Genomic DNA, 27,213 nt, shown 5'->3' with positions numbered 1-27,213 from the left:
CACATAGACACTCCCTCCTCTGAGGCGTCTCGGGCTCAGGGAGGCGCATCATGAATGACAATTAGGGGGCTGCTTGCCCTGCCTGCCTGGTAAGAATGGACTGGTTACATCACAGGAGTAGATGTGTGTGGGAGAGTAGGGACCCCCTCCCTTGGCTGCTGGGGGGGCTCCACTGGATGAAAGCCCCACTCTGTTTTGTGTGCTGCTGGGAGAGAATGGGGGAGAATGCATGTCAGCACACAATCTCCAGCCTCTCTTTCCCATCCGACCACAGTTAAAGGGGGAGGGTGGGAGTTTGGGGGAGAGGGGCAGGCCGCTGATTTGCACCATATGCCCCCTGCTCCCGTGGCATACATTCACAACCTCTGAACGCTGTCTCCCCTCCATCTTGTAACTTTTAACAACCACATAAAAGCACACAAGAAAAGGTGGATGCTCCCTCTCCTCCGAACAAGCACAAGGAACATCTCCGGTGTTTGTACGGGTGAAAGAGGAAATCCCGGGAGAAAATGGGCGAAAGAGAAAGAAAAAAACATGAGAACTGTAGAGGCATTAGGAAATAGAAGGAGAGAGAGAGAAGTGAAGAAGAGGCTGAGAAAGGATGCCTGAAATTATGAGAGGGAGAAACAGAGAGGGAAAGAAAAGACTCAGCTGGAGAAAGAAACAGAGACAGATAGAGATAAAAACAGAAATACAGAGAGATAGAAACGGAGAGAAACAGAAGTAGAAACAGAGACAGATAGCGATAGAAACAGAGACAGATAGAGATAAAAACAGAGAGACAGATAGAGATAGAAACAGAAAGACAGATAGAGATAGAAACAGAAAGACAGATAGAGATAGAAACCGAGAAACAAATAGAGATAGAAACAGAAAGACAGATAGAGATAGAAACAGAAAGACAGATAGAGATAGAAACCGAGAAACAAATAGAGATAGAAACAGAGAGACAGATAGAGATAGAAACAGAGAGACAGATAGAGATAGAAACAGAGAGACAGATAGAGATAGAAACAGAGACAGATAGAGATAGAAACAGAAAGACAGCTAGAGATAGGAACAGAGAGACTGATAGAGATAGAAACAGAAAGACAGCTAGAGATAGGAACAGAGAGACAACAGAGTGACAGCAGCCAGACACAGAGATAGAGAGACAAGGAGACAACAAGAGAGATGGCCAGAGACAGACAGGGACAGAGATAGAGAAACAAGGAGACAACAGGAGAGATGACCAGAGACAGACAGGGACAGAGACAGAGAGACAAGGAGACAACAGGAGAGATGACAAGAGACAGACAGGGACAGAGATAGAGAGACAAGGAGACAACAAGAGAGATGACCGGGACATATAGAGACAGAGAGAGGAGTCTTGGAGAGAGGCTGTGTTTGTTTATCTTAATCGGTCTGGGTCTGGGGAGAGTCCTGAGGCATGCTAATGAGAGAGTCATCTTTGAGTGTGGAGCCCTGCTGCTGGAGTGCTGGTAAAGTGGGGTCTTCTCACGGATTCCACACCACAGAGAGGAGGGGGAGCAGTGGGAGAGAAGAGGAGAGGGGAGCCTCAGGGGTCAGGGAAGTGAACTTAGCAGGGGTCTCACAACAACAAACGCTAGGCTGCACAGATCTGCAAGCTTTTTCATTTATCTCCCCTATAAAACCTAAAGAGTTGACGTCATCGTTTGAAGAAGAAAAACAACTGTCAGAACATGAGTATGGCTAACTACATCTAAAGCTAATTCTTCATGAGCAAAATCTCATAAGATAGAAATGCAGGTTTGCACTTTACATGTGAGGATGACAAAGATGTAGCTCTGTGGTGATTTGGATGTGACTTGATGCTAATTGATATAAGTGGTTCATTTGAGGCTTGGCATTATGGTGAAACTTGTAATTATCCAATTAAATAGATTGTGAGAACTGCAGAGCGAACAAATGAATGATGATGACAATCATGTCCCTCCCTGTCCACAGTCAGCTCTCCTTTCTCTGGCCAAGAGATAGAGTTCAGTTCTCTCTTTTGGAGATGCAGTAGAACTCCCCATGAGAATTCATCTCCTTCACTCTCTCTTATACCTTTCATACCAAGTTGTTTTTTTCCGCCAACTTTACCATGCCACCAACGTTTTGACACCTTTTCTTTATATCTGAAAGGAATTGCCAGCAACAAAGCTTGTACTTTTATTTTCCGCCAACCGACCCAGCCATGATTGAGGTAATGTATTTAAAAGTCTCGCCAACCCCTCAGCATAAACGTCGCCTTTCATCTTACCGTCTTTGGCACATATTGAATTATGAACATTCTACTTGTCCTTGTCAACCACAAAGCTTCACAGAATTTTTTTTCTCGCACCATTTAAATGTATGTACAGTTCTGTCCTTGAAATGTTTGCGTCAGTTGTCACAGAAATGTTTTGGCATTTAGCCTGGGGAAATGCACACTGCCATTTCATTTTATTTTTTATTTTTTACTTTGACAGGTAAATATCTAAAGGCCCTTATATTTAGCAAATACATGATGGGTTAATATGCATACATTTCTAACTTAAACTACAAATCAGTAGGCTGTCTTCAGCCAAAATAACTGTTGGGGAGTTTCAAAGATGAGACAGTGTGCGATGTGATCACATCCAACGTGGATCAAAAAAGCAACTTTCTGAAATCATCCTACAAATGAGGACATGGGCTCTGTTTCAAAATACAACTTTTTTTGTCACATGACCACGGTTCCACATGTTCTTGACATTCAAGTTAGAATGTGTTCAATAAATAGGATTTCAATTTTCTTCTGTTATATTCCTTTATATTAATTCTTACAATAAAATATAGGCCATATGTGTGTTGATCGTGATCAGGGCAGTGGAATGTAGGCTAAGTGTGTCTCTTGTCTGTTTAAAAAACATAACTATTGATTTCATTTGCATGGTGCAGCAGACCAGTAACATAATAAACTCAAAATACACTATTCTGTTCTTTTGAAAATACATTTGATTAGTCTTTTAATGTTTCTTAAGACCTGCATAGTGTATAAACAAATTAATAATGGATTTATTTGCCTAACCAGCTCGTATAATTACCATAACATAGGCTATCCAACAACGTTTTGAGTAGCCAACAGGAAAAAATAAGGTCATTATTTACAAATTATTTACAAGTAGGCTATGTATGGCAAGCTGCTAGCTTTCAGGTTATCGTGACAACAGTTGCAATCACAGGGTCCAAGTTGAATGCCTCTTGCTCCTTCCCGGCACAAGAATGAGGTAAAAATAGGTCTGTGTGAAATAAAGGCAACATACCGGCCGTGTCCAAATACCCATACTTACGTCCTAAATAGTAGGCCGTTTGAGTATGCGAAAAAATTATAGTTTTATAGTATTTTATTTGAACATATGGATTGTTTTAGTTTTGTAGGCTAAGCTACCTATTTAATTATGTAATTTATGGATCAAGCCTAAGCAGTCATTCTGATCTCCTTCCCAATGATCAGTTCTTTAGTTTATTATGTTGCTATCCAGCGGTTCTGAATTTGCGATGCACTCGACTGTGCAATAACCTTTTGATTTGAACTTTTGAAAAATTTTGGTGTGTATACTAGGTTACTTAATTTAATTGATATATGTTTCAGCACTTTCTCTACCCTTAGCCTTGTTCTGAACACCTCCAAAACAAAGGTCATGTGGTTTGGTATGAAGAATGCCCCTCTCCTCACAGGTGTGTTTACTACCTCTGAGGGTTCAGAGCTTGAGGTAGTCACCTGATACAAGTACTTGGGAGTATGGCTAGACGGTACACTGTCTTTCTCTCAGCACATGTCAAAGCTGCAGGCTAAAGCTAAATCTAGACTGAGTTTCCTCTATCGTAATTGCTTCTCTTTCACCCCAGGTGCCAAACTAACCCTGATTCAGATGACCATCCTACCCATGCTAGATTACGGAGGCATAATTTATAGATCGGCAGGTAAGGGTGCTCTCGAGCAGCTAGATGTTCTTTACCATTCGGACATCAGATTTGCCACCAATGCTCCTTATAGGACACATCACTGCACTCTATTCTCCTCTGTAAACTGGCCATCTCTGTATACCCGTCGCAAGACCCACTGGTTGATGCTTATTTATAAAAACCCTCTTAGGCCTCACTCCCCCCTATCTGAGATATCTACTGCAGCCCTCATCCTCCACATACAACACCCGTTCTGCCAGTCACATTCTGTTAAAGGTCCCCAAAGCACACACATCCCTGGGTTGCTCCTCTTTTCAGTTCGCTGCAGCTCGCGACCGGAACGAGCTGCAACAAACACTCAAACTGGACAATTTTATCTCAATCTCTTCATTCAAAGACTCAATCATGGACACTCTTACTGACAGTTGTGGCTGCTTTGCGTGATATATTGTTGTGTCTACCTTCTTGCCCTTTGTGCTGTTGTCTGTGCCCAATACCATGTTTTGTGCTGCTACCATGTTGTTTTGCTACCATGTTGTTGTCATGTTGTGTTGCTACCATGCTGTATTGTCATGTGTTGCTGCCTTGCTAGGTTGTTGTCTTAGGTCTCTCTTTATGTTGTGTTGTCTCTCTTGTCGTCCGGGATTGGCCGGTGTAGGCCGCCATTGTAAATAAGAATTTGTTCTTAACTGACTTGCCTAGTTAAATAAAGGTTAAATAAATAAATAAAGTCAAATACTGCGTTGCGGCTGTGGCATACAGCATACTATTTACTAAACGGTACATGTTAAATAGTATGCGATGATGAGTACATAGTATGCAGTTTAATATGTAGTACACTAGTATGGTTATTCGGACACAGCCACCGTAAATCCTATGTGAAAGCAGTCTCTCTCTCTCTCTCTCCCTCTCTCTCTGTGTGTGTGTCTCCCCCTGGCCAAATAGTGCTTTGTTTAATCAGGTCATCAGCAGTTGACTGTTGTTTTAACATAAATCATCCTAAATATGTAATGTTATGCAGCAAAGATCGTCATTGTTTTATTACTTTTGCATGCAAAAACGCTACATCTCTGGCCACTGTTCAAAACGATCGCATTCTAAAGCATCTAAATTACATTTCAGAATGCTATTTTTCCGAAGAACTGCCAATTTCACTCAAGACAAGATCTGAACAGGGAAACATCATTTGCTCAAGTTCATGTTTATTGTCCTAGGGTATGCTGCAGCAAATCAATTCCTATTTCCACCAGAGAAAACATTAGCGAGAAAAGAGGCCAGATCTTGGAAGAGAAAAAAAACACAAAAGAATGGCCTGTGTAACCCTGACTGTGAAGATATTGCACTTTTCTGTAAGTACCAGCTCCCAGACATTAACTCCCTCCCTTTTACGTTCCACATTCAAACCACATGTCTCTATCCTTATTGTATTCTAACACCACAAACATGTTTGTGGACTTCAGGACATTTCAGAGGCAGAAAATGAACAGTTGGAGTAATTATGGTACAAACTATCGCGGTGCACAAGTTGATATGATATAAATATAACATCAGCCTGAAATGTTAATGTGTGTTTATCTTCATAAAGCACCAGACTACATGGATAGCTTTCCATGAGAACAATCTTAACTCTACCAAATATGTATCTCTGCCTGAAACATGATAGCCATTGAGGTCCCCAAACACTACTTTGACTGCCTGAATGACTGTGAGAAGATCAGTCGGCCGTACTTGACAAAGCAGGGCGTCACTGCATACTCAGTACCAGTGTTAAGAGTGTGTACCAGCCCCCCTGTCAAGGGCACAATCTGAACGCTGATGAAGCACAGTAGAATGCAGGGAGCTGCACTGTGGCTCAATCATTATGGCTCAGTCATTATGGCTCAGTCATTGTGGCTCAGTCATTATGGCGTGAGACTGGCCCTGAATGCTCCCTGAGTGCTCACTCACCCGTGAAGACCTGTGCCCTGCTTGGCCCATACAGAGGAAGGCGTTCTCATGGACCAAGGAGTTCCCAAGCCTTAAGCCTATGGCCTCAGCCCCGACACCATTCATTCATACACACTTACAACAGAACAGGCTCAGACTCAACATACTATCTCCTTTTACTGGGACTGGAGACTGGGTCAAGGAAGGTGGGATGGGGCGCAGGGAGCTGTGAACATCCTGTCCTTTGTTTATGACAGACAGGACAAGGAAAAATAAAGTTTGATGAGTTGTGAGTTATGTGGTGTAGCAGGCCAGCGTGGAAATATTCAAACATTTTGGTAGACTTTTATGCCAGGAAACCATGAAGCAGGCTTCGGTTGGCGATAACCCCAGATAACTTCACGCCACAGTAGACTGTGTCACTTTTTGGGAGGACTTCCTAAGTCAATATGCTCTATATTTCTGACGTCATGGTTGGCATGCTGCACCATCCATTATGTCATTGATTTGTTATGCATATCCATTCTGTTGTTTGTTGACCCATTTAATGTGAGTGGCTCCACAAGAACAAAGGCAGTTGAAATGCAACACATATAACATTGAGCCCTGTAGTTTATCTAGCTGAACAAGTCTCAACCTACCACTTAGAGTTAGCCTAGTGTACAGCGCACACATACATTGAGTCTACAAAACATTAAAAACACATGCTCTTTCCATGACATAGACTGACCAGGTGAAAGCTATGATCCCTTATTGATGTCATTTGTTACATTCATTTATTTAACTAGGCAAGTCAGTTAAGAACAAATTCTTATTTTCAATGACAGCATAGGAACATCGGGTTAACTGCCTTGTTCAGGGGCAGAACAATAGATTTTTACCTTGTCAGCTTGAGGATTCGATCTTGCAACCTTTCGGTTACTAGTCCAAAGATCTAACCACTGGGTTACCTGCCGCCCACTACAGTCAACGTAGATGAAGGGGAGACAGGTTAGAGATGGATTTTTAAGCCTTGAGACAATTGAGACATGGATTGTGGATGTGTGCCTTTCAGAGGGTGAATGGGCAAGACAAAAGATTTAAGTGCCTTTGAACATGGTACGGTAATAGGCGCCAGGCGCATGGGTTTGTGTCAAGAACTACAACACTGCTGTTTTTTTCATGCTCATGTGTATCAAGAATGGTCCACCACCCAAAGGACATCCACCCAACTTGACACAACTGTGGGAAACATTGGAGTCGACATGGGCCAGCATCCCTGTGGAACGCTTTTGACTCCTTGCAGAGTCTATGCCCTGACAAATTGAGGCTGTTCAGAGGACAAAAGGGGGAAATAATCACTCAATATTAGGAAAGTGTTCCTAATGTTTGAAATACTCAGTGTATGTACCAAACCCATAACAAAATGCAGTCCACATGTCCATGTAAAGGAGACCTTGCTAAGGTCTTTAAGAAAGCATTATTCAACTTGTATGCTTCCAATTAACCCCAGGAGTGTAGCTAATGTTGCCCAGTCATTGTTCTAATGCTCTGATGTACCGTCTGAGGCCCTTGAACCTACCTCCTCTGGGAAATACCTCTCTTTTATTGCTGAAAAACTGCTGTTTAAGAACAACTGTCCTCATTCATTACAGAGAGATTCATGTAGGGAAGAGGATATAACAACAGGCTTTCTGTCAGTAATGAGCCTCATTAAGGCAACGGGCTAGGACAAATGTACAACTCGCTACTGAATGGTCATAATGGAAATACAATCATAGTTTGAAAACATTGTTTACCTCTTCACTTATGAAAATATTTGAGCTTACAGTAAAACTGACATGCTGGCTATAACAACTGATTTGATCAAGTCAACTTTGTAAACTAAAAGTATTGCATACAAGGATTTGCAAAGAAAACCTCACAGAGTGAATTTAGAATCAAGTGATGCTAAATGGACAGACAAGATTTTAACAAGGGTCTCTAAAGTTCAAACTTACACAAATCCACAACTAAAGGACTGGGGAAATAAATTCCCTTCACGCAACACCATGTTGTTTACACCTCAAGGTGGTAGCCTTTGAATGCTGATCAAAAACACATGGAATATGTCCAAACTCCTTCAACTGCTTGAGGGGACACTTCAGGGGCCACAGTTTGATATATTGTTAACCTCTTGCAAACAAACCACAGGGTCATTGTGTGGTGCATCACAAGTCTCTTCATGCATACCAACACATTAGGCATTTAGTGCTTTAAAACTCCAGTAGCCTGACAGGCGTTGTTGACACCATGTCAACATGTTGGCTGTGTTTGAAAGTTCATCACCTTAGCTAACCTTAGCTATCTTCTTCATAGATACTATGCTTCTCTTTAGAAACCCATATCTGCTGAAGTTAGATTGATGTTTGACACACTACTCATTGTGTTGTTCTCTCTGGTCTAGGAGACATTCTCTGCCTGGTGTAATTGCTAGCTAGTGTTTGACTAAATAATCCCCCGGACCTCTGACTCAGTGCTTCTCAAATTGCATGTTTGCGTTGCTGTCGTTTTAGGTCTGGGAGAAGGAAGAAGAGAAGGGGAGAAGCCACACTGGGGGATGCCTGGCAGCCATGTTTCGCCTCTCATGTGACTTTACACTCCCAGAGCTGGCACCTCCAGCGGGCCTTTGGGATTGGCTGTGGTGAGCAGTACCAGATGTTTCATATTACCCGTGCTTCCTGTCTCTTCCACCTTGGAAACTGCCATCAGGCTTGAAGAGCCATTGGCTGGGCAGAATGCAGATAGCGAAGAGAATGAAAGCCTCAAGACGTTGTCTTCATTTTAACGCTGCCACCAGGACAAGGCTGGGTTATAACTGCGTACATATACAGTTGAAGTCGGAAGTTTACATACACCTTTGCCAAATACATTTAAACTCAGTTTATCACAATTCCTGACATTTAATCAAGTAAGAATTTCATGTCTTAGGTCAGTTGGGATCACCACTTTATTTTAAGAATGTGAAATGTCAGAATAATAGTAGAGAAAATGATTTATTTCAGCTTTTATTTCTTTCATCACATTCCCAGTGGGTCAGAAGTTTACATACACTCAATTAGTATTTGGTAGCATTGCCTTTAAATTGTTTAACTTGGGTCAAACATTTCGGGTAGCCTTCCAAAAGCTTCCCACAATAAATTGGGTGAATTTTGGCCCATTCCTCCTGACAGAGCTGGTGTAACTGAGTCAGGCTTGTAGGCCTCCTTGCTCGCACATGCTTTTTCAATTTTCTATAGGATTGAGGTCAGGGCTTTGTGATGGCCACTGCAATACGTTGACTTTGTTGTCCTTAAGCCATTTTGCCACAACTTTTGAAGTATGCTTGGGGTCATTGTCCATTTGGAAGACCCATTTGCTACCAAGCTTTAACTTCCTGACTGATGTCTTGAGATGTTGCTTCAATATATCCACCAGTCCCTCCTGCAGCAAAGCACCCCCACAACATGATGCTGCCATCCCCGTGCTTCACTGTTGGGATGGTGTTCTTCGGCTTGCAAGCCTCCCCCTTTTTCCTCCAAACATAACGATGGTCATTATGGCCAAACAGTTCTATTTTTGTTTCATCAGACCAAAGGACATTTCTCCAAAAAGTACAAACTTTGTCCCCATGTGCAGTTGCAAACCGTAGTCTGGCTTTTTTATGGCGGTTTTGGAGCAGTGGCTTCTTCCTTGCTCAACGGCCTTTCAGGTTATGTCGATATAGGACTCGTTTTACTGTGGATATAGATACTTTTGTACCTGTTTCCTCCAGCATTTTCACAAGGTCCTTTGCTGTTGTTCTGGGATCGATTTGCACTTTTCACACCAAAGTACGTTCATCTCTATGAGACAGAACGCGTCTCCTTCCTGAGCGGTATGATGGCTGCGTGGTCCCATGGTGTTTATACTTGCGTACTATTGTTTGTACAGATGAACGTGGTACCTTCAGGCATTTGGAAATTGCTCCCAAGGATGAACCAGACTTGTGGAGGTCTATAATTTTTTTTCTGAGGTCTTGGCTGATTTCTTTTGATTTTCCCATGATGTCAAGCAAAGAGGCACTGAGTTTGAAGGTAGGCCTTGAAATACATCCACAGGTATACCTCCAATTGAATCAAATGATGTCAATTAGCCTATCAGAAGCTTCTAACGCCATCATTTTCTGTAATTTTCCAAGCTGTTTAAAGGCACAGTCAACTTAGTGTATGTAAACTTCTGACCCACCGGAATTGTGATACAGTGAATTATAAGTGAAATAATCTGTCTGTAAACAATTGTTGGAAAAATGACTTGTGTCATGCACAAAGTAGATGTCCTAACCAACTTGCCAAAACTATAGTTCTTTAACAAGAAATTTGTGGAGTAGTTGAAAAACGAGTTTTAATGACTCCAACCTAAGTGTATGTAAACTTCAACTGTATATATATATATATTAAAAAAACTTTATGAGAGGCAGTTTACAGCGCTTTGGTAATGCAGTTGTTTCCAAGTAGAATGAAACCATCTCGTTTGGCTCCTTTTCTAAGTAAATGGGCCTGTTGACATTCTTCAATGGAGTATAGAAGACTGTTCTCTACTCAAAGTGAAAAGACAAGGGATCCTTGACTTGTGCCTCTGGCCTGGACAAGGCTCTTTGTGGTAAAAGCGACGCTTATCAAGTCAATTAGCAAGTAGCGAGGTATACATGTAGCTCTCCAAGATCAGGTCCAGATGACATGGACGGACCATACTACTTATAGATAGGTCCCGTTGGCCTATATGTACTGTATGTTTCTAGTTTTGAAAGAATACGAACCAGTAAGACTCTCTCGTTACCCCAGAAAATATGGGCCACTAGAAAAATGTGGGTTGTAAATCAAAACAAAACACATCACTATGGCTCACAGGGGTAAATGCAGCTCATTCAATAATTATTCTGGAATAAAAGAAGCCACTAATAGCAGCATTTGGAATGACATTTTCCACTCCACAGGCGAGCCATGGGTTCCTCTCTCTGCTGAGCAACCATTCCATGGTCTGAGAGTTATTTAAACTGGAGAGGGAGGGAGGCTCTTCTCAGAGAAAAGGTCATGAACAGGTCATGAACAGAACTCTTAAAAAGCAATTGGCACAAGCCTCTTTGTTCCCAAGTGACAATAACAAACTGTATTTGACATTGAGCAGTATAGAAAAAAAAATGGTGCTACAATTCTGCTTTTAGAATAACAGCTCTATCCTAGCCTGGTACTATACTGTACAGTAGCCAAGTCTTCTATCATTGTCTTTGACTAAAATACAAACAGGCTGATCACCAGGCTAGATCAACCCTTTTAGAGAAACTGTTTCCAGGTGTATGCTCTCTGTGTGTCTGAAAACTCATTTGGTATGGGCATTAGTCAGGCAGCCGCACAGGTGGATGAAATCCCTCTAATCTGAGTCAATCTGTCCCCTCCGTTCCTCACTGTGCCTGCCTGCCTGCCTGCCTGCCTGCCTGCCTGCCTGCCTGCCCCTCCCTCCCTCCCTCCCTCCCAGGGGAAGAGAGGGACACATTGACACATCACAGCCCTGCTAATAAAGCTCTAAGTCTCCGTGATGACAAACGATAATGGAACTGAAATTGCACCCACTTGTTCTGCTGATCTATAATTTCAAAGAAGACAGAGAAGACTCAATAAGCTCAGATCTGAAGTGTGTGCTGTTCATTGGCGCTGGACCGTATACAGCATGGAACAGAACCTCACCTCTGTGAACTTAATCTCCTAAATACAATGTTCATCATCATAAGCCTTTTAAATTTAACCCAGCACAAGGTTCATGGTACTGCTACTTGTATCATAAATAATTCAAAAACTCATTGCTGTAATTACTCAGCAGTAAGCATTAATATTACCAGCCATCTGCTGTATCTCCATCATGAGAATACTGTGTTACTTGACTCTTGAATACTGTTTTCTTGCCCTCTTTATGCTACTTTCTCACGTCTCAGTACATCTGAACATGTCCTTCAGGCAACGAGAGGCACACAAACTTGACATTGTTAGCCAGCCATGTGAATAACCTCAGACTTGAGAAATCAACAGTGTACATGAATATTCATTAGTAACAACAGCTGCTCCTATAGAATTCAATATAAAAGTGCTGGAATTGAATGGATAAGTAGGCCTACCTCGCTATCTATGACAAGGTTAGTATGGATCATACAGTTTGGCCATTGCCTGTGGCCAAGGAATTATAATGCATGTAATATTCCTTGCATGTATGAAAGCATGAGGTTGCTCATACTCTAAATTTCATGTAAGCCTGTATTCGATTAAGGGCAAAAATATGCTTATTGTTCAGATACTATCTCAAAGAAAAGTGCTTTACTTGTGTCCCAACAGTTTCTAATGAGACTATAATCACTTTCCAGAAGTTCCCATGCTGCAGCTGCTATGATTGTGCATGACATTATCTATGATCAGGTCTTTAATTTTGCTACTTGTCACACAGGGGATAGGGACATGCACGAGAGTACACGCACAAGCGCACACACACACACACACACACACACACACACACACACACACACACACACACACACACACACACACACACAATGGAGACATAATGAAACACAGAGACAAAACTCTCAGGCTAATCTTGGGGGTTTCCCATGACCACCCCCTACTCCCTCCTCCTCCCTCCTTCTCTCACAGCTGCTGGGAGCTCTTTCTCTTCCAGCGGTCTCCGTATCGGCATACCTATTGTCTCCAGCATCACGCTGCCAACCTCTCACCCCTGACCCAACAGTTTACCCTACTCTAACTCCAGGGCTCGAGGCTCCCAGACATCTTTAACACGGGGACCTCCTTCTCCATTCAGCCCAGCTAGAGCTCCCCCCTCTCTCTCTCGCTCTATCTCCACAGGCCAGGCATCTAAAGGAGTGTCAGGATTCATCAGCAGCGCTATGACAACAGAGGAATGGATGAGGCAGCTCGCTTTAATGCCTTTGTTCTGCCACGCAGCACTCCTAACCCTCCTAACCCGGCTATGTGAGCTGTGATCTGCGTCCTGGGGATGGATCCTGGAAGGACAAAGACATGCTGCAACCTGAACTTGGCATTTCCACCCAGCTGCTGGCCTCAGGCACCAACCAGGAGATGTGTTGACCAGTTATCCTTTATTCAATTCTGACTAAGTGAATATAGGGTCACAAGTGTTGTAAGATGAAGATGGAAACTAATCTATTTTAGTAATAGTATTGGGCATTAACATTGACCTGTAAGGGAGTGGGTCATTCCATTACTCTACACAGAAAATTCTCCAGTGTTATTTTTTTAAAGTAATGAACACTGAAAGTGTTAAATCAACACTGAAAGTGTTGAGTATGTGGACCAAAATACTCAGTGTTAAGTGAACACACTGCTTAGAGTAAAGCCTTATTCAAATATTTCCCGGAGTGCCCTGCCTTTGAGTAAATTGTAGAGTTAACACCTATGACTGTATTTGTTAGTGACAGCATGGTTGTTGCATTCACCCATTCACTTATCACTGTAGTGGTACCCTGTAAGGTCATCCTTTGTACCTTTAGTTATAAGTGCATAATTGTGCCCCAGTTCATACAGGACTGCAAGTAGGGTCCCAAAATTCCCACATTTTATTTTGTTTTTACACTGGATAATTTCCGGGCCAATTGGTATGCCTAAGGAGAGGTAGAGTAGAGGGAGCAGTGAAAACACAGACTGTGGATGACCCATTTATGCCAGCATCAGCCTCTGTACTGTACTTCTAAATGTCTCCTGCTCTCAGCGGTAGCTGAATGTGTACATTAAACCATCCTGAAGGACAAAACACAGTTTCAACCAACTGTTTGGTATATCTTCATGTGAAAAATAATAGACATCATTTTATAGACACTATAGACTGCAAGCTGAATTCCAATCTCCAACTGCTCGGCTCATGCATCTGACAGTGCATACTTTAATATGTTCTGAAGCCATGTTATTCCTCATTAGATTCACCCGTCCAATTGTGAACCACAGACGACAAACACAGACGTCCCTCAATTCTAGTGCCAATAGCCAAACATCAGATCTAAAAACATAGCAAATGATCGTCCCATTTTTTTATGTTCAGAAAAAAACTGACCATAGCTGAAAAGCCAGCCAGGCGACTTGAACAGCTTTCGTTAAGCCTAAATGAAACCAGCAGCTTTGAACTTGGTCAAGTCAAATAGATGACGCGCGCACACACACACACACACACACACACACACACACACACACACACACACACACACACACACACACACACACACACACACACACACACACACACACACACACACACACACACACACACACACACACACACACACACACTGACGTCTCACCCTGTTCATAAAGCAGTGAGTATGGCACGAGGAGAGAGGAAACACTGAATCCTACTTCTCATGTACATCTGGTTAATAAGGTCCACTATTCCCAATACGGTTCTACAAAGCTCTTTAATTGGTCCCAACCCTGTTTGGGTAACAGTAAACCAGGAAGCTGGTCGCTCCCTATGTTCCAGATGTTCTCTCTCCTTCACAGCCTTATTTTTTCATCTCAGCTGTGGCCTCTCTATTGTTACAGCATTAGTTTCTTATAGAGCCGATGTCCGACATTAAAATGAATTATGAGACATAGCAGCAGTTTAAATATCATACAGCACCGCTAACTCCTCTCCCCTGGTCTCCCTTGGTCTGTGTTGCTCACTGAACACAGTTACGGGGTCAAGTTGTTTTTCAGACAGGAACATCTGGGATTTCCTCTCCCAGGCCCTGAAGCTCCATTCCCATTGACATTCTCTTAGTCCAGGGCTTTGCAGCTCTCACACTGCTCTCAATGCTTTCACTTCTCATTTCCTCATAAATGAACTAGAAGGATACAAAATCCTCTCAGCTTAAATACTGTCCCATTGTCACGATCGTCGTAAGAACTGGACCAAGGCGCAGCGTACGTAGCGTTCCACATCTTTATTATAAAGTGAAACCTCAGCAAATACAAAACAATAAACGAACAAACGAAACGTGACGTGACGTTCTGGAGTGCTCACAAAAAAAGATCCCACAAAACACAGTGGGGAAATAGCTGCCTAAATATGATCCCCAATCAGAGACAACGATAAACAGCTGCCTATGATTGGGAGCCATACCAGGCCAACATAGAAATAGAATAACCTAGATTACCCACCCTAGTTACACCCCGACCTAACCAACATAGAGAATAAAAGGCTCTCTATGGTCAGGGCGTGACACCCATAAACCAAAGAACCATAGCAATGCTAGCTAGACACCAGCAAAAATGCTTCCGGTATAGTTTGGTCAAGATATAAATGTTACCAATAATATTGATAATTCTTTACCAGCCAACACACCAGATATCTTTCTACATCTCTCATATTTGTGTTGAGAGAATATGAGGCTCAGTCATGCGTCTAGATACTGTAAACTACATTCTTTATTCCAATTTTTCAATCCCCAAACAGTCTTAGCGGCAAATGTGATCCCTGGATACACAAGCTAATGGGTTTCCTGCAGCTGTCGCTTTATCCAGACAGAATGCTCAGCTATTCCGGATATTTTCATCTGCTGGGCAGAGGTGTCTTCTATGTCTATCAAGATAATCCTAGGAGGATGACAGGTGGACAATGTGAGCTTGACTCAGAGCCTTCATTCATTCCACAGGAAAAGCATTCCTAGCGGAAGAATTTGACTAACACGGTCAACGCTCTAAGACACTGGTTCCATAGTCACATGCATTAGAATCACAGTGAGCTGACTGGGGGGGGGGGGGGGGGTCATCATGTGTACATTCCGGAACATCTAAGATGTGCTAAGAATATTCTTCAATTAAAAGGAGTTAGGCATTGTGTGTACATGATGACCTTTTGGAATAGTTCAACTGATTTATCTCTTGAATGTATCTTTGAATAGCAGTGATCAATTATGATTGGATTATAAGGACGTTGGTCTAACTCGTGCCTTTTCATTTGACATCTTTTCGCAAACATTGAACATTTGTACAGTGTTTGGGGGTTGGAACTTGCTTGATTGGACTTGATAAATATTAAACGGAGTTCTCTTTATTCACATAAAACGAGTCAAATGAATAAGATATCACTCTATTGGGCAATTAGCAAATTCCATCAGAATGCCAGAAGCAGTATCCATCCACAGCTATGCAACAGGTAAACCACCAGATACTTGGGTGTTAAACCAGATCTCACAAAATTATTATTTTTCATGTTGTCCTGAAGAGGCCCAGAGGAAGTATGAGAGGGTTACTTTAGTTTGCATTTAAAAGTCTGCTCGATACAGCGTACCCTTTTGGCTGCATGTGAATGGCCCGGGGCAGGCCAGCATGCCTCTTCATATGGTGAACACTTCTTAGCGCTGCACTGGGGGAACCCCAGATGCCTTTGTCTTACGGTTGTTTAGCAGCAGCGCTAAAGGAGCCGAGCACAAAGAGCTATCTGTGAAGTTGTTGAATATTCTCCATGGGCACCTGGCCAACAGGCTGGTCCTACAGCCTCCTTCTGTAATTTTGCTTTCACATAGGATTCACAGTATGTTGCCTGTAAAAACAATTGGTCAATGTTTCTTTTAAACAGACCTATTTTTACCTCTTTCTTGTGGGCATTCTCTTTTTATATAGCCATTGCTTTTGCAGGGATGGAGCAAGAGACATTCAACTTTGACCCTGTTGTTGTGATCGTTGTCATGGTAACCTGACAGCTGTAGTTTCTATTCCCCTATTTAAATTCTGGCGTTCCACTGCTTTCATTTATTCACATTCACAACGGTAAGTTAGTAGCTTGTCATAGCCTACTTGTAAATAATTAGTAATTAATGACCTTGCATTTTCCTGTTATGCTGAATAAAAAGTTGGCTACTCAAAACATGCTATGTTCTGGTAATTATATGAGCAGGCTAGACAAAGAAATCCATTATTAATTTGTTCATGCAGGTCCTAAAAAACATTATAAGACTAATCAAATGTATTTTCAAAATAATAGAATAGCATATTTTGAGTTGATGTTACTGGTCTGCTGCACCATGCAAATGAAATCAATAGTTATGTTTTTTAAACAGACAAGAGACACACTTAGCCTACATTCCACTGCCCTGATCACGATCAACACACATATGGCCTATATTTTATTGTAAGAATTAATATAAAGGAATATAACAGAATAAAATTGAAATAATATTTGGAACCGCATTAGAATCTGCTCTGTTCTATCATGTACAGAATAAAAAAATCTGACCTGGATGAAGCTCTGTAGGATGATTTCAGAAAGCAGCTTTTTTGATCCATGTTGGATGTGATCACAAAATCGCTCACCTTCTTTGCTTTCAAATTCCCCAACAGCTATCTGGCTGATGACAGATAGCCTACTACCGATTTTGTAGTTTAAGTTAGAAATGTATGCATATTAAGTATTTAAACTGCGATATGTAACTTTTTGGGTGACCCAACCAAATTCACATAGAAATGTGTGCTATAGATCTCTTTCTCTGTGAAAGCAAGTCTAAGAAGCGGTAGATCTGTTCTATGTGCGCTATTTCTATGCTTCCCGTTCTTGTTTCGTTTTTGCATCTTTTACTTCGAGTTTTGTACATCAGCTTCAAACGTGAAAATGCTATATTTTTGGGTATGGAAAACATATTTCACAGCAGTTTAGATGGTACAACGATTATGTGTTACTGAAATTAGCAGATTTATTCTAATTTTTGCAACCAGGAAATGGCGGAGTGATGGTGCGTTGTTTTGTAGTAAAAAAAATAGAGAAAGATAAGTGTTTCCAATGACATCATTGGTGTGCATCGTATGATTCTAAACAATTATGAGTAGGCATTGCCTAGTAATTGGTTAATGATGTCATTGGAAACGCTTATAGCAACACGCCATTTTCACAACAGTATGTTGATGTTGGGGTGTTGCTGGAGATGAAGCCTTTAAAAACCTGACGAAGATCTGAAGATCCATTTCGAATCGAAAAGCGGTGAATTGGGAGCTTTAACAGTGTGCGGGCCTTCTTGTTCTGTACTAGTATTCTTTATTAGCCCAGCACCGATGTTTTTAAGGATGTGCGTATGACCACAAACTTGCCTTTAAATACTTACCCATCAAAAAATCCATCAAAAAAGATGAAATGGCAGTGTGCATTCCCCCAGGCTAAATTACAAAGCATTTCTGCGACAATAGACAAGAACAGCTCATGGACAGAACTACATACATTTAAATGGAGAGAAAAAATGCATTAAAAGCATTTCTGTGGCCGACAAGGACAAGTTTGATGTCAGACAACAATAGAATGTTCATAATTCAATGTGTGCCAAAGACGGTAAGATGAAAGGCGAGGGGTTGGCGGGACCACAATCATGGCTTGGTTGGTTGGCAGTAATAAAAGTACAGGTTTTGTTGCAATACCTTTCAGATATAAAGAAAAGGTGTCAAAAAGTTGGCGGCATGATAAAGTAAGCGGAAAAACGTCTAGGTATGAAAGGTATATAACAGTCCTCCGCCAACACAATACATTCCCAGTCTCCCACGGCGTAATGTATTCTGGGGGTATTTTCTCTCTGGCTCTCTGCAGATGACCCTGTAGAGAATTAGCTGGAATCTCCAAATCATTTGGACTCACTTTAACTCTTTTGCTGCTACCCTAACTGCCATCCACAGTCAAACAGTTCTTTATTTCTTTTTTTATGTATCCATAAAAAGCAAAGACTGAACTGAACTAAAATACAAACAAAACAGATCCAGGCTACAACATGAGAAGTTCAAGCGGTGGTTTTGAACAAGGTCAGAAGACAATGAGAGACACTGACCGCAGTATGTTGAAGTGTGTTGAATGGCTCCAATATTTCACTTGAGCTCTCACTGTTGACAGCAAAATCACCACAAAGTGTCTGCCAGTTGTCTGTTTCAGGCACATTATAAAATGGAAGGTCAAAGATTATTGGGGCTCCTTCGGTCCTATTGGATTTTATTTCGTTATTTTGCTTTCTCTGCAGAGATACAGTAAGATGTCGTACTTGTATCATTAAAATACTATTGCTCCCACAAAATTAAGATCCAACAAATCCAAAGGAAGTAGTCTGTCTTGTTAATTGCATCTTTGACGACACTATCACTAACCCCCCATCTGGCCCTCTGACCTACTAGCTAATTCACTGGCCCAGATCCTGATCTAGTACAGCAGGGTTGGGGCCTCTGGGTTACTAGGATAGGAAATGGTGTCACAACCTACAGATACCTCTGCCCCCTGTTATCAGTAGCTAGGCATGATGCTGTCTATCACTATATACCAATTATGTCAAGCCACTATTCCTGACCCTGAAACAAAGTGACTGTTATGCCCTAGCCTATATACTTTATGATCTGTGTAGGCTATTTGTTTAACCGAAGCTTGGCAATAGTTCTGGGTCATGTTGGAAATGGTTATTGATTTCCGTCGCATCGATACAGTCCCCAAGCGTAGGCTGGACAGAGGAGAGTGTATCAGAACGTAAATGGTGTGTTGGTGTCATGGAAAATGTGTGTGTCTCTCTCTCTCTCTCTCTCTCTCCAGTGTTGTGTACTTTGATTTGGGCAGCATGCAGCAGTGCATGATGCACTACAGTGGCTTGTTCAATGAGGGTGTGAATGCACATCAGCACTGTGTCGGTCTGTGGCCCACTGTCTGTTTTTGTGTCCATCTGTGGCCCACTGTCTGCTTTGTGTCGGTCTGTGGCCCACTGTCTGCTTTTGTGTCCATCTGTGGCCCACTGTCTGCTTTGTGTCGGTCTGTGGCCCACTGTCTGCTTTTGTGTCGGTCTGTGGCCCACTGTCTGCTTTGTGTCGGTCTGTGGCCCACTGTTAGCTTTTGTGTCCATCTGTGGCCCACTGTCTGCTTTGTGTCGGTCTGTGGGTCACTGTCTGCTTTTGTGTCGGTCTGTGGCCCACTGTCAGCTTTGTGTCGGTCTGTGGTCACTGTCTGCTTTTATGTCTGTCTGTGGCTACTGTCTGCTTTTGTGTCGGTCTGTGGCCCCCTGTCTGCTTTTGGGTCGGTCTATGGCTACTGTCTGCTTTGTGTCAGTCTGTGGCCCAATGTCTGCTTTTGTGTCGGTCTGTGGCCCACTGTCTGCTTTTGTGTCGGTCTGTGGCCCACTGTCTGCTTTGTGTCGGTCTGTGGCCCACTGTCAGCTTTTGTGTCCATCTGTGGCCCACTGTCTGCTTTGTGTCGGTCTGTGGGCCACTGTCTGCTTTTGTGTCAGTCTGTGGCTACTGTCTACTTTTGTGTCGGTCTGTGGCTCACTGTCTGCTTTTGTGTCAGTCTGTGGCCCACTGTCTGCTTTTGGGTCGGTCTGTGGCTGACTGTCTGCTTTTGGGTCGGTCTGTGGCCCACTGTCTGGTTTGTGTCGGTCTGTGACCCACTGTCTGCTTTTGTGTCGGTCTGTGGCCCACTGTCTGCTTTGTGTCGGTCTGTGGCCACTGTCTGCTTTGTGTCGGTCTGTGGCCACTGTCTGCTTTTGTGTCGGTCTGTGGCCACTGTCTGCTTTGTGTCGGTCTGTGGCGCACTGTCTGCTTTTGTGTCGGTCTGTGGCTGACTGTCTGCTTTTGGGTCAGTCTGTGGCTCACTGTCTGCTTTTGTGTCGGTCTGTGGCCCACTGTCTGCTTTTGTGTCGGTCTGTGGTCCACTGTCGGCTTTCACCCAGGCCTTCTGGAAATGTTTGTGTGGACCACACATTCTGTACTGTACAAAAAACACTGATACAGACTGTTTTTCCACAGACAGAGATTGCAAATATCCCCTATCCCCTCAGCTGGGCTCGGGCCACTGCCAGCATACAGAGCATCTGAAGACACTTTGTCCATCATGGGTTTGTTCATGTTACAAGGTACTTCATACTATCAGAATGCATGTCTTTTTTTATTAATAAATAGGCTATTGTAAAAAAAAAAAATTGTTACTCTGGCGGTAATGTTCAATAACAAAAACCCACAGTTAAAAAAACAAAAAAACAAGCTCAACAAAAAATCGCACAGTCAATGTCTTTACTATGACCGACCATGTCAAACGGAACAAGTGTTCTGGAGGAGGCAGGATGTACTCATTTACATATCCTGGATATTTTTAGGCATTGAGATTCCATCCTGTTTCCAGCACCAATGTGACAACTCTCTAACAAGGGTGAACTCTGGAGGTTAGCAGAGTGAATCCACCCCCCCCCCCCCCTCCCCACCCCCCCACACATCACTGTGGAGCAGTGAATAGACCCTTAATAAAAGTGAGGGGGACGGGCCATGCTTGAGCAAGCATTCCCACTCAGGAACTTCTATTCCTATCATTTCATATCACAATACACAATGGCCCTCTTTGTGACAGGAGGAGGACTTATTAAGCTCAACAAATTAACATGAGCGCTGGGACGGAGCCGCAATGTTGGTGCCGGGCAATCAACCATCCACAGTGAAGACAGAGAAGAGAGGATAAGAGGTGTGGACGAGTGGAGAGAATGAGCAGTGAAGAGGGGGAGAAGGAAAAGAAGAGAAGGGGGAGAGACAGCAGGAGAGGTGGGAAGGTGGAACAGGAGAAGAAAGAGGAGGGGAGAGAAAGAGAAAGGGATTAAATAGCAGAGTTTATTTGGTTGGACTAAGTGGTTTCACATCAGAGCAGCTCAGATTGTCGGAGAGGATATGTGGGCCTCATCTCCTGCTTAATTGCCAAAGATGCTCGGTAAGATCCTCTGCCAAATGGAGAGAAGCCCAGAAATCATTAAATTATTACAACAAATACCCCATTAACATGGATATTAAGCATATTTGATGCCCGCAAACCCATAATAAAGAGTAATGAAAAATTGTGAATGCTGAAAATGAAATTGTCTAAATAATAACAACAAAAACATACAGTATGTGGAGAGGGGGGGGTGAAATTGTGGTTGATGAAACATAATAAACAAGTGGTTGCATCAGTGGCTGAGTAAATGTGTTATTACTTCATCCTTTCTACCTTCATCACTCCAGGTGGTAAAATGACAGCGGTCACATGTGAGAATACCAGGTATTTGATCAGAAAACAGGCCAAACTGCATCTCTGCAGACTTCACAAAAATATGGATGTGAAGTTATTGATGAGCTGTCCCCTGTTCCAGTATCCATTATCTGGAGCCTGGACCAGCTGTGCTCCCACACACAGAGATAACCTTGAATCATCTCAGAGCATGGGAAAAATGATCTCACCCTCTGTTATTGCTCAGGCATCGGTTGACAAGCCGCTGATTCTGAGAGCAAAAAACACTCGCCCGGTGGCATGACGTTCAAAGATGTGGAACCTTCCCTCTCCTTTCCTCTCGTCCCTCTCAGGATGCAGGGTCACTGCACAGTCGTGTGCACTTGTGTATATAACCCTATCACAGTAACCCTGCTTGGTGTGACAAAAACAACCTGACACCTTCCAGACATCCCAGATGGTTGCACAAACACCAGGCAGACAGGCAGTTTAAAAAAAAGTCCCAAGGAGGGACAACATCTGAGATAGATAATTTCCATGAAGCAGAAATAGACAATATGTCTGTTTTCTCTGTTGGTGTGTCAATGTAGTCAACAATGATGTTCTGAAATGACAGTCAATGGAGACATTGACTTGGGGATTGAGGGAGATTAACAACATTTGGCACAAGACTTATGTCACCACTAAATGCTACCCGTAAACCATGAGTAATAGAGATAAGCCAATCGGATGACAGACAACAGCACCCATGAGATGTTTAATCAAATGAATCTTTCAAAATTACATTATTGATTTGGGTTAGCGATCAAGTGATTTTTTTTTCTCTCTTTCTCCGATTACAGTTATAAACAATGGTGCAATGTTTAAATCTTGAGGTTTGACGCCAGTGGTGAATCACTCTTTCCAGAGAACAATTATGTTAAGTACAGATCAAAACAGTTTTTGGGGTTCGAGAGTTTCCATGCAGGAAAAACTATTTTTATTTTTTTGGCTATCAAGGTCTGGCTCAGAGAGGAATTGTTCAGAGTCAAGTAAGTCCATAATTCGCTGTATTTGCTTAGCCTTAACTCCTGCAGTCACAAGACAGCCCTAAATGTGAAGGAGCATATAATTAAATTGTCTCTATAAAATGGAAAATGACAGATTTGTAAGTTTCCCCTTTTCGCATCTGCCCCTTCTCTCCTTTCAGAGTTTATAAAAACCGGCAGTAGATCAAGAAATGGCAGAAACATATTGATGCCATCTGTAAAGTACTTTGACTAATGAAACAGCCAGAAGCCACTCCTAGGCCCCTGTATTGCAAACAAAAACGTAAGTTCTTAGCTGCTGTACTGCATAAACATGCATGATCCTCACAAGCACTATAAAACAGTTATCCTTCCTCAATTATATCATGGTAATTTCCCAAGGGGTGATAGTTTAGATCCCATAACAGTGTTGCATGAGTCCACAATCTCTACTCTGGGCTGTTGGCATGGAGGAGGTGCATAGCAACAGAGGCCGATGCTGATTAAACAGGTGAGAGTCGCATGACTATAGAGCTGAGGAGTAGACGTTGGCAGAACATCTGGAACATCTAACTCTATGCTGCTTCCTCACTGAATTAAGTCTTGGACTTCGGAGGTCCCAGTCAGAGCCAAGCATCCTCCCACATTGTCCATATATCCACTGTTATAATGCCTCTTTAACACCATAGAGGCATGGGAGAAACAGTGGGGAATGTTTTAATTGTGACACCACCTCCAGGAGAAAGACACCAGGGAATCCATTTAGACAGTTGCCAGTAACCTACAGTCTAATGTCTGAAGGGCATCATCTGTTCTCCATGTCTTCAAGGCATCCTGTATTTGTTGGGATGTAGTCACCAGTCCATGCCTACATTCCTGATGTAATCTACAGAAGAGTCTTCTCTGTGTATTCCTATGAAGCATGGGCGAACGAAAAATATCCCTAAACAGCTGTAAGACATTAATTTCATTATGCAAAACAGATCAACCATCAGAACCACTGGAAAGATCCTCGTGCTTGTTTGCCACTTTTCCACAGTGATAATATAGTCACTACAGGCTGCTAGATCACGTCTTATTAGTCTTTCTCGTGAGTTATGGATAACATCTTAGCGAAAAGTTCAACAACAGCGCCAGCCAATACCTCATTATAAGAAGCTCACCAGCACTACTATACTCAATGGTAGGTTGAAATGAATACACTTCTAACTTCTCATTCCTATCCCTCCTAGGGGACCTATTGTCTTAATGTCCTACTGAGAGACATATGAATGTGAACAGAGCCTTGAGGCAGTGGACAATGGTCAATTGCAATGCAAGGCAATATCCTCTGAGAGAGAGAGAGAGAGAGAGAGAGAGAGAGAGAGAAAGAGAGAGAGAAAGAAAGAGAGAGATACAGGATGAGGGGCCTCAATGTGTTATTTCACAGGGAGTCCGTCTACTCTGCAACTTGCAATTCAGTGAACTTCCCTCGGCATCAACAGCCACTAAAGTCGCACACAAAGGAGCAGGGCCAAATTAGGAACACAAAGAAGCCACTGTGGGAGCTTCATAGGGAATTAATGAATGCTGATACACATTCTCACACTGACAGTGTTCTCTCCTCCCAGTCCCCCGATAGCCTCAGCTGCACCATTGCAAACAGGCTTATGTGAGAGCGCTATTCCATTTGTTTTCGTAGAATCCATCTATCCTGTGAGAGGGAAGGCTCAGTTCACCCCAATAAAAAAAGCAACATTTAGGCCTGCCTTGGAGAACATCAACAATCTATTTCTGCATTAATGAGAATGATTCTGCTCCTATTAATGAAGGACCGTGTGATATGATATTAAGAACATAAAAGACACTGACTATAGCTTAACAGTCTCATAGACAATTTGGGGGTAAATGAGAGTGCTCTTTCTCAATCTATACTGTCTGTCCCATCTGGCCGACAGCCTCTTAGAGCCCCAAAGCCCATAAGTCCGCTGGGAGCCTTTAAGAAGTTGCTGAATATCCATAGCTTTGGCGCCTAGCTCCCTATTGCCAGGCAGGCATCCCCTGGGTCGAAACACAGATGGTCAACACTTGGGACTGAGTCAGAGAGTCAAGTAGGACACAGGAATTACACCCCAGTACAACTCCCAGCCCCTCACTGGCACGGCACTGCATCACTTGCCTAGCCTGCCTGAGACAGTGCGAAACTTGATGGAGGGTGTATAGTCTATGGACTCTACGTTGGTTTTGATACCCAAATGATATAGCATAATATAGCTTTTTGTTTATAAACTAAAACTCACCCACTGTCCGCCCACACAACTCTCAAAACTCGTTAGCAACAGCAATATTGCATGTTGCAACTAAAGCTCCACAAGCTCCACGGATATTACACCACCAATTATTCAATAACAATCTGAAACATCTCTATATAAGCTATTGGAGAATGCATTTTCAATCCATCAACAAAATGATCTTGTCAAAACATTATGATCTCCTCAATCAAAACCAATCTACACTGGAAAATGACTCATACAAGATGGCATTATAAACATGTATTTGTGATCAATAACTCATTTAGTTAGTGGTTGAGAAACCAAAGAGCAATATGAGGAATGTACTTCCTCAGACTGCTGATAGTGGTGTGGGTTATCAACACCAGTTGGAACTTCTCAGCCCATGCCGAGTTGCGCCTGGTAGTAGGGAAATCCTTTCAGACTTATCTCCCTATAATCGTCTTGTGTCGAGTTGGTCAACTACTCTAATGCCGATAGCCTACTAAACCGGGTCAGATAAAAATACATTGGGTGGAAAGTATTGTAAACATGACACTTTAGATGTGGTTTGCGCGGAGAGATCTCATTGAAGGACCAAAAATAATCAACAATCACGGAAAAAGTGGTCAATCTAAAACTTTAGGTCAAACAAAAACATTTATTTATATTTTATTAGAAACCTACCCATTTTTAGTTTCCCAGAGTTTCCGAAGTTGAGGAGTCTGTTAAAAGTTCAGCTAGCGGGTGATGTTGCGTCCGGAGATTCACAACGAACGCCTAACTAGTCCACAAATTTGTTGCTGCACCGCGTCCCGTTTGGAGACAGGCTGAGTGACGTCACCAACGGAGGATTAGTGTGTAGGTCTGGGTAGGACAGGACAGCGTAGTGCTTAGGTCCCTTAATTAACTCGCTCCTCTTCAGAGGACAACTGTGAAAAGTTTGTTGCTCATTCAACCCCAGATACTTTATCTTTGTTCAGCCCTGTTATGCAGCATGCAGAAAATTCTTATGGTGGTCCAGATAAAAGACCACTGGTCTAAATTTAGATCAATGAAAATGTGCCATTGCCTGGGTAAAGACGATACCTGGGTTAAATTATCCACATAATGCCTTAGCTGAGATGTTTTGAGGGAATGTAATAAACGTGTAATTGCAGTGAAATAACACAAGTTATACCACAAAAATTATATTTGTCTGGTGAGACAGGTTAATCACTGCAGGGTAAACCAAGGCTTATTCTCAATGCTGCAGTATCCTGTGATGTACCCCTGAAGCTCCCAGTAATCCAATGTTTTGGATAAAGTGTTAAATTGTCAGGTCAGCTGGGCTGTCCTGTGCAAGAAAGACAACAAGGACAAGGAACCAATGACAGATTAGAGGTTAGCCCCAGACCACCCTTAGCGGAATTGCCACCAACCGGATCGTTCCGGTTTTCAGGGATACAGCTATCTTCAACCTATTTTCCTTTTCTGCTGAAAACACAAAGTGGGAACTCCGCTCAGGCTTTTCTTTTCTTTCCTGCTAAATTAGGTTAGCCCCAGACTTGCAGTGTCAGTGAATCCAACCTGCTGTCCACTGGCGTAAATTCCAGTCCCTCTGTTTCTGGAGCCCGTACCACGCGCTACAGCAGGTATATTTCAATGGTCATCCCCAAAGCCAACTCCTCCTTTGGCCGCCTTTCCTTCCAGTTCTCTGCTGCCAATGACTGGAACGATATGCAAAAATCACTGAAGCTGGAGTCTTATATCTCCCTCACTAACTTCAATCTTTTTTCCCCCCAAGATGGCGTAACAGTGCAGACGTGGTTTGTCGTCCTCTCGTTTACTTTTTGTATTTTTCGTCTTTTTTGTATATATTTCAATTCATTTTCAATCTCTTTTCTATTTTTAAATTAAATATACCTTCCGGCAACCCGCCTCACTCAGTGTGACACGGATCCACAATGTTTCTTAGACCTTATAGCCAGAGCCTCCATCGGAAGCTAGCCATCAGAGGCTAACCAGCTAATTAGCTACTAGCAATTTAGTCATTGTTAGCCACTGCTAGCGACCTTTACCTTCTGCACAGCACCAACCGTTTTTTTTTTACCTGG

At 42.6% G+C, this 27,213-nt stretch overlaps 1 protein-coding gene across 1 annotated transcript in view; it reads right to left on the bottom strand.

The window, feature by feature from the left end:
• Positions 1 to 26,000, bottom strand: part of LOC115155954 (neuronal membrane glycoprotein M6-b) — a 50,061-nt gene extending 24,061 nt beyond the window's left edge. Inside the window, exon 1 of the mRNA XM_029703076.1 lies at positions 25,805 to 26,000. Within this exon, the coding sequence (XP_029558936.1) occupies positions 25,805 to 25,808 (4 nt within the window). The 5' untranslated portion in view covers positions 25,809 to 26,000. The remainder of the gene's footprint in view (positions 1 to 25,804) is intronic.
• Between the last annotated feature and the right edge of the window lie 1,213 nt (positions 26,001 to 27,213).

This window comes from Salmo trutta, chromosome 20 (genome assembly GCF_901001165.1).
Source record: "Salmo trutta chromosome 20, fSalTru1.1, whole genome shotgun sequence".
NCBI classification, from domain to species: domain Eukaryota; kingdom Metazoa; phylum Chordata; class Actinopteri; order Salmoniformes; family Salmonidae; genus Salmo; species Salmo trutta.
This window is presented reverse-complemented; position numbering and strand designations above follow the sequence as displayed.